Raw genomic sequence first — 10,853 nt, 5'->3', positions numbered from 1 at the left:
GAAGGGACTTCAGAGAGAAGGAATGAAAAGTCTCACAGTTAACTATCTGAATAAATCACCAGCTAGAGAAGGCCCCTCCCATCAGAAATTATCTTGAGCATGACAGGTGACCAAGAGTGACAACCAGATTCACCATAGTGAGCTGTCGCCAGTACCTTCCATCTGGCTGTATCTGCATTCAGTCCCTGAACCAGAGCTCCAGCCTCTCTTTAGGATCTTCTCTTTCTGTCCTCACCCTAACCTCTTATGTTGTTGGCTCAGATTTATAGCCAGCCTCAAAGCACATTCTCATATACATGCTGAGGGTTAGAGACTGCATCGCTTTATTCCCAGTTGGACAAGGCTCTGAGTAGCACACAGGGCAGAAGACAGGACAGGAGCCAGCTTTGGGGGTAGCCTAGTGCTGGGCATTTGGAGGATTGGCTGCGCCCTCTCGTTTTCTTCTTGACAACAATCCTGGGACGCTTAGTATCCAGGGGCTTCCCCTCTATCTGGGCTATTTTCTCAATCCACAGGGTATAGTTTGACAATAGGGTGTATATTCCTGGGGAGCCTTTTTGTCCACAGCTCTTGCCCCAGCTGATGATGCCCACCTGGTACCACTTTTTGCCAGGCTCTGTGTTGCAGACAAGTGGTCCTCCACTGTCACCCTGTGGGCAGAGTACACAGAGCAATATTAAGTCCACTTTAAATTGCCCATTGAAGCCAGGTACAGCTCACCATGGGAAGGAAGCCATTGACCTTGCTTAGTCAAATAAATTTGTCAGATAACTGACCGAGGTGACCACCCACCCCATCCTGGCCCTGTGGGAGAGATGTGCCCGGCTGAATAGCCTGCAGAGTCACCACCCACCCCATCCTGGCCCCTGTGCTCTGCTGAATAGCCTGCAGAGTCACCACCCACCCCATCCTGGCCCCTGTGCTCTGCTGAATAGCCTGCAGAGTCATAGGGTGTAGCACACAAGCCAGCAGCGTGCAGGGTCAAAGAGAGAGTGAGGGCTTGATGAGAAAGAAATTCCAGAGAGGGCACAGACGAATGATAGAAGGAGAAGTGGATCAGGGATGTGAGTTTTTTCAAAGCAGGTTCTGGAAAGGGCAGAGAAGAAAAATACACACAGGATGGGCAAGAGGCCTCAGGCAGGCAGGACTTCCACTCCCAGATTCTCCATTAAAAGGCTAGGCATGGTGGCATAAATTTGCAATCCCAGTGCCAGAGAGGCAGAGACAGGTGGCAGGTGGTGGAATCCTGTGGGCTTTGTCTCTGTGAAGACCTGCAATCATCTTTGGACTTGTTGCATGCTGCAGTTCCACGGGTACTGGGTGCATAGCCTTTACCCCAAGACTCTGAATCCCTGCCTCGGTCCTGTGACTCGAGGGCCTCATGCAGTATGCTTTTCAGACAGTGTGTGTGTGTGTGTGTGTGTGTGTGTGTACATATGCACACGTACATGCATATAAATACTCCTAAGTGTACACATAGGTTCAAGTGCACACAGAGACCAAAGAAGAACTTCAGCTCTAGTTTCTCAGACATTGTGTCCACTGCCTACTCTTGGTCTTTTTGTTTTGGTTTCCGTTTGTTTGTTTTGCTTGTTTTGAGATGGTCTCTGTCTAGCATGGACTTGCCTGTCAGGTTGGCTGGCCTGGGAGTCCTAGGGAGTCTCTTGCCTTCTCTGTGCTGAGAATACAAGTGTATGTCTCCATGTCTGTTTTTTTCCCCCATGGGTTTGGGGGGACTGAACTCAGGTCCTCACGCTTGCATGGCATGCACTTTGCTGACTGAGCCCTCTCAGAGCCTGCACTCTAGAATCTGAATCCATTCCTAGGGGAGGGGAGACACTCTTGCAAGGGAAACAACTGTGGGCTACAGGTTGAGGGAGGGGGCTGCAGCCCCTTATTACCTGGCAGGCATCATAGCTCTCGTTATCATATGCAGCACACAGCATGTTGGTGGTCAACTTTGGAAACACCTTTATGCATTCCTTCCAATCTGTAATACGCATCGGCACCTTCATCAGGTCGGTCTTCATAGAACCTTTGTCGGCTGGCATAGAGAGAACACACATTGGACAAGCCACCAGGTTGGGGGTCTCTATGCAGACAATGAAGCTGATTTGGGATGGAGACAGCTTCCTCCCCCCATCACCAGCCAAAAGCACTCTCCTTCATGCTCCTCATAGACTTAGTACCCATAGCCTTTGGATAACCCACACTTGGACTATCTATCATCACCTAAGCTCTTCTAATTAACCCTGCCTTCTGAAAGTGTTTTTCTCATTTAGAACCTTAGTCCTCTTCCAGACCAACTCCACCAAGCTCTAGGCTCTGGCATGCCCAGGAAACACGCTAGTGAGCCTTTTCTTGCAACTCCCATTGCTATTGTCTATTATATAAGAGCAGCACTCCACTCCTAGTCCCCATCCATGTTACATTTGTACCATAGTGAAAAATTATTATGCTTTCCAGCACTAATAGATTGCCTGGATTGTCCTTTGAAAGGTTTAAACTTTAGAAAATTTACATGTATGTATACATATCTGTGTGTGCACAAACATGAGAGAGAGTGCCCACAGAGACCAGAAGAGGGCATCAGATCCCCTGGAGCTGGAGTTATAGGCAGTTGTGAGCCTCTCAACACAGGTACTGAAAGCTAAACTTAGCCCCTCTGCAAGAGTAGTATGTAACTTATCCGCTGAGCGGCCTCTCTAACTCCTGGCTGGAGCTTTAGAAGGTGCACAGTTTAAAGCTGAAATGTTTCTCAGTGGAGACCTGTGTTCTTAACACCTGTTTCTTAGCAGAGGGGGCTAATTTTGGAGGCTGTGGAACCTTTATGGGGCGGGGCCTAGCTGGTGAAAGTAGGCCTCTAGGAGTGGGCCTTTGAAGGTGAAAGTGATTCTTGCTTTCTGGCTCTGTCCTGTTCTCTGTTCCCCTGGCCTACTGCAGGAAGAGCAGCCTCTGCCCCATGCTTCCACCCCTGGGTGCAGAACTGCTATCCCCAGCCTTCCCCAAATAATGGACCAAGATCCCCGGGACCCTGAGCCAAAATAACCCTTTCTTCTCACATGTTTCTGGAAGATATTTTGGCCCTACATAAAAATAAATTAACACAAAACAGATGATAGGAACCGGTGTATTGGCCTCCAGTAGCAGGAATTTGCCTGAATTTCTCAACTCTCATCACAGAAATTTGCATTTTTTTCCCTCACAGGGTGCTTTAACCTTGTAGGTTACCATCTGCCTCCTTCCCCACTTCTAAGTCTTGTTTGGAGCTGGAAATCTTACCTGTCTCCCTCTGCTAAGCTGCTGAGAGAAGCCAAATTCCAGGCTCAACTTACATAAGGCATTGTCATGGGCCAGAAACTTGCTTCAGGTTTGGACTGTGTGGTTCTTATCTCTATTCTACCAACTGCTTTGCTTTGGGGGGGCTCTTCTTAGGGGGGACAGTCAACTGGGGATTTACTCACACATCCCTTCTCCACATATGTTTTCTATTTTGACCAAATAACAGCCTAAATGTTATAAATGATAACATTAACTTCTAAGAGTAGCTGAGGTACACTTCAGTAGCAGCAGAAGCCCAGCCCAGGGAGGGGGGAGTGCATCATGAAAGCCTGTAGGAATCAGGTAGGAGATATTACTATGTGAGAACTAAGACTTTGGACAGCTATGGTGGTTGAAATTCCATTAAACACACAGAAAAGATCACTCTGTGCTGGCTGACCACACCCAGGGATTGGTCCAGAGTTGGCATCTCTGTCACAGCATCTCTCTGGCACCCAGAAGAGGCTGAGCTCCTAAGAGCCCAGTGTGTGGAGATTCCTTCCACTGAAAGCCACTGCACTACCCTCTCTTTCTTGACCTTCCTCACCACTCCCCCAGGCCCTGTAGTTCCCCAGGAGGCCCTGGGCTGCAGTCACATACCTGAGTTCGTTATGCCCCATCCTGCCACCCAACATTCATGCCAGCTGGAAGGGGTGGGATGGAGAGGCAGGCAGACTGGTACTGTCAAGTCATCGAAACTGATGGGTTTGGCTAACCGCAACAAGGCAATATCATTGTCCATGGTGAGTCTTTGAAAGTTTTTGTGGCGAATTATGTTGGCGACCTGTATTTCCATGGATGAGGTAGTTAAGTCATTGGCTCCCACTATGACTGTCAGTTCTATTGGGCTGGTGGCAGAGAACCAGAGGGAAAGAAGAAGAAGAAAGGAAGCCTGAGTGAACAGAAGCCAATGGGTCTAAAAATTCTAAACCCACTGCAATTCCGGAGGCCTTTAGGACTTGCCCTGCTGGGGCAGATGCTCAGAGGGGTTAAAGATTTGAAAATGCACAAAGAGCATATTATCTACCTTTCTCATTGTTGTGACCAAAATCTGACAAGAAACTACGTAAGAAGCTTCTTTGGGCTCAGTTTAAGGTAGAGTCCACCATGGCAGAGAAGGCATGTCATGGGAAGGCAAGGCACGTGCCCTTATTTGTATGAACAGGAACAGATGTGGCTGGAAGTGGGCTGAGTTATCAAGGTCAGCCACCCAGTGACCCACTCCTTCCATTTAGTGTTCAAACCCCTACAGGTGCCCAACCTCCCAACAACCTGGAGGCCAAGTGTTCGAACACACAAACCAGTAGGCCACAGGGCACATTCAGACACGAACAGAAGGCATAGAACTTGTGTCCATGCGGTTTCCAAACCTGAATGAGATCCTAGTGTTGAACAAAGCAGGATCAGATTTCAGGTCTGGGTTCTCTGAAGATCTCCCTGCTTTGCTGGCTAGCTTTATGTCAATTTGACATAAGCAAAAGTCACCCAGAGGCAGGAACCTCAATTAAGATCAGGCTGTAGGCAAGCCTGTAAGCCATTTTTTAAATTATTGATAAGGGAGGGACAAGCTCATTATGATCAGTGTCATCCCTTGGCTGGTGATCATAGAAGATCCATAAGAAAGCAGGCTGAGCAAGCTATGAAGAGCAATCCAGTAAGCAGCACCCCTTCATGGCCTCTGCATCAGCTCCTACCTCCAGATCCTAGCTCTGTCCTGCCTGCCTTCAGGGATGCACTGTGATGTGGGAGTGTGAGCCAAATAAACCCTTTCCTCACCAAGTTGCTTTTGGTTGTAAAGTTTCATCACAGCAGTAACAACCCTAAGAGCTCCAGAAGGACCAATTGGCATAGAGTACACTGGCTATCAGAGAGGCAAGGCGGTGTTACACTTGTCAGTAGTCACTGCTTACATCATTAGGTCCAACAACCACTCAGAACTGGGGACCAGAAAGAACTTCCACAACAAAGCAACAGTCAGGAAAGATGGCCAGGGGCTTCTTAACTATCTAAACAGTCTCATTTCTCCTGTAAGAGCAGGAGCTGTATTCTTGGTTTTGGTGGGTCTGGAGACAGAACCCAGGACATCAAACATATTTGGCAAACGCCCTATCACTGTGCCCTATTACATACCATTCTACATTTTACTTTATTATTTTGAGATAAAGTCTCACTTAGTTACCCCAGCTGGCCTCAAATGAGTGTTCCTCTTGCCTCAGGTTTCCAGTAAATGGGATTACAGGCTACGCCTCCTCTTCCTACAGTTTTCTGAACTTTCTAAAGGAGGTGAAGGCAAAAGCCAGAATTTCCTTCCTGCCTTTGTTTACTGGGTACGCACTTGGGCAAGGCATATACATTAATCAGATCTTGGTTTCCCTATCTACAAAATAATGATTTCTTTTACCTCCCTCCAATGGTCATTGTAGAGTAAAATGTTAGGATATAAGAAAAGTCCTAGTAAAGATCTCAGTGCATGAGTAATTGTCAGCCAATGCCAGGTGCCCACTGACAGCCTAGGACAAATCAATCTCCATAAGAACCAAAAAGTGGGCAACAGAGAGCCAAGGAAATGAGTTAGAATTGCCTCCTAGGAACACCTGAATATCTTAGGAGAGGTAAGGGGCCAAGTCCTCTGGCTCTGTCAGCTGTCCCTAAAAGGGACAGGGGGTGACCTCAGGCATTACCTCACGTCAGTTCATCAGAGTCTCCAGACTAGGGGAGAAGGGCAGTCATTTTTGTCTGTCTAGGGAGCAATTGCACTAGGATCCCTCTCACAATCTGTGTGTGGCTGAGTACATGCCATCCCCAGATAAACTGGACCCTCAATACTTACGGAATCTCGTCAGAATAAAAACAGTGGGCCACTGTGAGGATCCACCACTCGCTGATAATGGAGCCACCGCAGAAATGATGTCCTTTGTCTTGAATGCTCACCTGCCATGGAAACTCACCCACCTCAGCCTCCTGCCCTCCAATGATCCTGGAGTACCGAGTTCTGCTATCATACAGGGGTCTCACACCACATTCTGCAGGAATGCAAAACCAAAGGGGAAAACAGATCATCAGTCAACCTCTGGCAAGGCAGGCTGGCTCTAGCATGTGGGGAGAAATCCCTGGGGATGTTCTGAAGCCAGGACACCAGGGCTTCCCCCGTTGTGACAGGAAGACCACCATGGCTCTGGACGTGGGATGAAGGTGTTTGCTGTCTATATCCTGCATGGGATCTCAGGTTGGCAGCTTTACCAAGCCTGTCTCTACCCAGTGAACCTGGAAGAAAGTACTTTCAAAAGCCAACTCTTGTGTGTTGGACAGAGTGTGACCACCCAGGTCTACTAACTTTGTGACAGGACTGGAAAATATCTCCTCTTGCAGAGTAACAGAGATTGAGGAGGGATGAAATTAATCTACTGACCATCAAACGGCTGGTGGCATGGTCTTGTCATGATAAAGGCCCTGAAGAAAATAGAGGCCTGGGTGGAGAGATGGCTCTGTAGGCAAAGCTCACCCCATACAAGCACAAGGTCCCGAGTTAGAGCCCCCAGAATCCATGTAAAAGAAAACAATCCAGGTGTGGTAGCATGGTTGTAATATCAGTGCTGGAGAGGCAAAGATAGGCATAACTCTGGCAGTTCATTGGCCAACCAGCCCCCACGTACTTAGTGAATTCTAGGCCAATGAGAAGACCCTGTCACAAATACAAGGTGGACATACCTGAGGAACAACACTTGAGTTTGTCCTTCGACCTTTACATACATGTGCACACACATGTGCACTGCCCCAAATATGCAAGTGTACACACACACACACACACACACACACACACACACACACGGGAAAGACAATGCAAAGTGCTGGTTCTGAGGAAGGAAGCAAAGACCCAGACCAGCCATGGACAGTGGCAATTCTCCTCCAGTGCTCACACAGGGCATGGTCCTGTCAGTCCTTGCCTTCACCCTGGGATCTCCACATTGCACTTCTACCCTACCGACCAGTGAGAAGATATTGGTGTAACTTAAGCCACTTAGCCTGTGCTGGTGTGACAGCAGCCCTGGGTAAGGCAGAGGTGCACAAGACTCCCAGGGAGCCCTGAAAAGTGCCAGAACGCACCAGAAGCCTTTATTATTGTCATCTGGTCCATGTAGAACAGTTGTGTTACTTGGCAGCTGGGGACAGAGACTACAGCTGCTGGTCTATGAAAGGAATCCTGGACTTAGCAGTGTATATCCAGAGCCTTAAGCTGTCTGTAACACAGAGATAGTTCCTTCGGGGCTTTCGGCCTTGATGTTCTTTTTGTTCACCAAACAACTGTTGCGGTGCTCACCTTGAACTCGTATTTGCTTTCATGATCACATTGAAGCAGCGTTATCACAGGCACAGGTTAAGTAACTTGTCTAAGGGCACACAGCCTAGCCAGTGGCCTGACCAAAATCTACAGCCAGGCCCCCAGCTCTTCAGCACTCTGCCTGGAATGCCTGCTTCTGGACTGCCTGCTTACTCTCTTTGTTTAGGCTTCCCTCCAAGAGTCACTCTTCAGTGAAGCCTCCTCCGATCTGGCCCCTGCCCTGGACATTCCTTGTTGTCTATGCAGCCTTAGGTGACTCTGTTGCATTACGGTGACATCAGCTCATTGTGGGGTGCTTCTGTCTGCCACTGACCCCAGGATGCCAGCTCCAAGTGGAGAGAGCAGCATTCATGTCTGGTGAGGCTGTCTTGAGGATGGGATCATACCTTTGAGAGAGGCACCGTACAACTGGGAGACTCAATCCTCTGACTGAAGGATTCCATGCTACAACTATCTGAAGGGGAAAATATGCATGTAGGGAGATGTCCTCTCCGGAGTTCATAACAGCAACAGACAGAAGACAAGCTGGTGTCAAGATGTCTGTCCTGAACTGTTTCTTAGCCATAAAAATGAGGCTCGTGGGGGAGTTTCTAATGACGCAGGGCGAGGTACTTGTGATATAAACTCGAATGAAAAGATTAGGATAAGAATCAGATTTGAGGGGTCAGTGAGATTGCTTGGCGGGAAAAACTATTGTTGCCAAGCCTTACTGAGTTCCACCCCAGGGGAATTAAATGGTATAAGGAGGCATCTCTGATCTCCACATGTGTGCTATGAGACTACACGCATGCACGCACGCACGCACACATACACACACACACACACACTTAAAATGTAGTAACTTTTAAAAACCACATTTGAGTCTTATGTGATTTATCTTGTTATAAATGTGTGTGTGTGTATGTGGGAGCTGATATATCAAGACAACCCCAGAGAGAGGCTTGCCTGCTTGGTGAATGTGTGTTCTAGTCTCCTCCCTGATGCAGCTACTGAAATTTCTAGCAGTCTAGGTTCTGGGCAGACAGCAGAGGCTTGTTTGTGATCTCCTTATCCAGTGCGTAGAGGGAAGACTAGCCTTGTTTATCTCCCCTCTTCTAAAATGGGCATGAAATACTCCACCCCATTAGGCTAGCCTATGGATCAAATATGATGATGTTTGAAGCGTCCCTTAAAGTGCCTGGCATAGAGCAAAATCTTCAAGCCACAGTAGACTCAGAACTTCTCAGAACCATTTTGCACCCAAGTCCCCATGGAACTGGCAGACAAATTCCACTCTTCACATCCTTGGTCCTGAGAACACTCCAAACAGCAATGTGGAAGCAGCCAGAACACAAAACTTGAACACAGTATCAGCGAGTCCCACAGTGAGGAGTCATTTGAGTTACTTGGAGCTTTTGCCCATTGGACTCAAGAGGGACCAGGTCTGCCAATGTTGTCCCCATGCCCATGGAATGTCCCCAGGCCACACTGAAGGCTGGGGAGACAGGTTGGTATTGGTATGGTAGAATTTTAATCTTCCAAGCCAAAACTCCAAGATTAGACAGGTAGCCCCTAAGAGGAATGGGTAAGAGGTTTGTGCTCTTGGAGGTGGCCTGTTGGTCTGTTAGCTAACTCATGGGTCATGTCCGCTGTCTCCTTTGTCCTTAATGCTCACCACATATCAATAGGATGAAGGGAGGCGAGTAGAGCAGGTGTCCTGGCCACCCCTGCCTGGGTCAGCAGCTCTGGCCAGAGGGAGAGAAGTCCACGTACCAATATTTGCTCCCAGGGTGTGGGCAACAAGCAGCAGAATGGAGGGCAGGATCATGGCCCTGGCTGTGCTGTGTGCTGGAGGTTAGGAGGCTGGGCTGAGTCATTCATTGGTGCCAGCTGGCTGCTCAGCTTAAGTTAGCAAGGCTATCGATGTCATAATGGCTATGTTGAGAACTCACATGAAGTCATGAAGACTCCTCTTAAGTCATTTTCTTTCTGTGATGCTCCACCCAGGACTTCAATCTTGAAGACTTTCTCCTTGGAACATCCCTTACAGCTGGCCTGACTCCTTATCACCCAGCCCTCTTTGGACTCTCAATTTTTTGTCATGTTGTAACTATTTCTTCTTAAGGTTCATGAGCTTCCATTTCTGGGGAGCCTATCACATTGGGGCATACCTGTGAAAGTCAGGTGAGACTTGCAAACTGGCTACCAGGCTGGGCACTAGATGAGCATTGCTGAGACAGCCATTCTTGTAGACTAAGTAGCTACCAGATTCTCAGCCTCTTTGGCATGCTGACAGACATTGTTGGACTACACAGCCCACATTGTATAAGTCAATCTATTAAGTCCCATTTTGATTCATGTGCATCCATCCTATTGGTTATGTTCCTATGAAGAACCCAGATATACCTACCGCCTATAACTACAACATAGGGTATCTCCATCAGCTCTCCATGTCCCAGTGGGTGGTAAAACAGATGATGGGAGCAGAGCCATGGGACCCAGCCACTCGGACTGAGCCTGCGCAGTCCCACAGAGCAGAGTCTCAATAGATTCTCATTTCTTAAACTGAGGGTTATGACCCTGTTTGGGGGTCACATAACTGAATGTGGGAGCTGCAAAAACTTGAGCAACAGTGAATGAAAATAAAGGGAGTAGTGATCCAACACATTGGGGCAGAGCTTACCTGTGTGGCATTGTGTGACTTGGTCATGTCTGTGATTCTGAACATATATGTATGCTATGCACTGTGTGTGCCATGTTTCACAATGTCAACAAACGCTGCCTCAAACTCAGATTCAAGGCTACTGTGTGTCATGGACTGTGGTGTGTTTACTGCTCCTACACTTTAATGCGCTTGCAGAAACAGTTTCATAATGGGAAACAGACCCTTCATATTTTCTTGCAATTGTTCCTTTGAACATAAGTACCAAATATCTTTGAGTTGTATTGGGCTAGAGTATTTGATTTTTAAAAATTGCTGTTCAAGTTATTGAGTTTCACAAACTGCTCAGTGAATTTTGGCTTGGGAGATAGAAGGAGTTTCCGATGATTTCTGAAAAGGCCCACCCTTCTGCCATTTTATACTACATACTTATGTGAAGTTGCATTCTCAGCAATAAAAATATTGATCAACCTTGAAAAACATTGGAGGTAGTTTGTCAAATGTTCCAGCCAAGATTTTTTTTTTTGAGAAGTCTTGCTATATAACTCTGGC

The 10,853-nt window shown here is 47.6% G+C and overlaps 1 protein-coding gene across 1 annotated transcript; it reads right to left on the bottom strand.

Moving 5' to 3' along the window:
* Positions 1-300: 300 nt before the first annotated feature.
* Positions 301-9,544, bottom strand: Prss55 (serine protease 55). Its single transcript, XM_051195536.1, has 5 exons — positions 9,413-9,544; positions 6,152-6,344; positions 3,922-4,169; positions 1,902-2,044; positions 301-650 (listed from the first exon to the last, which is right to left on the bottom strand). Exons 1-5 carry the CDS (start codon positions 9,465-9,467, stop codon positions 324-326), a joined length of 966 nt encoding a protein of 321 aa, XP_051051493.1. The 5' UTR covers positions 9,468-9,544; the 3' UTR covers positions 301-323.
* Between the last annotated feature and the right edge of the window lie 1,309 nt (positions 9,545-10,853).

This window comes from Phodopus roborovskii, unplaced genomic scaffold (assembly GCF_943737965.1).
Source record: "Phodopus roborovskii unplaced genomic scaffold, PHOROB, whole genome shotgun sequence".
Lineage (NCBI taxonomy): Eukaryota > Metazoa > Chordata > Mammalia > Rodentia > Cricetidae > Phodopus > Phodopus roborovskii.
This window is presented reverse-complemented; position numbering and strand designations above follow the sequence as displayed.

What these genes read in the sequence shown, in the direction of transcription:
- Prss55 (XM_051195536.1), bottom strand. Translation starts at nt 9,467, where the DNA reads ATGATCCTGCCCTCCATTCTGCTGCTTGTTGCCCACACCCTGGGAGCA. An exon ending in ATGGGGCATAACGAACTCAG is followed by an intron (nt 2,045 to 3,921) that starts GTATGTGACTGC and finishes TCTCTATGCCAG; the next exon opens with CCGACAAAGGTTCTATGAAG. An exon ending in AGAGCTATGATGCCTGCCAG is followed by an intron (nt 651 to 1,901) that starts GTAATAAGGGGC and finishes CTCTGCCCACAG; the next exon opens with GGTGACAGTGGAGGACCACT.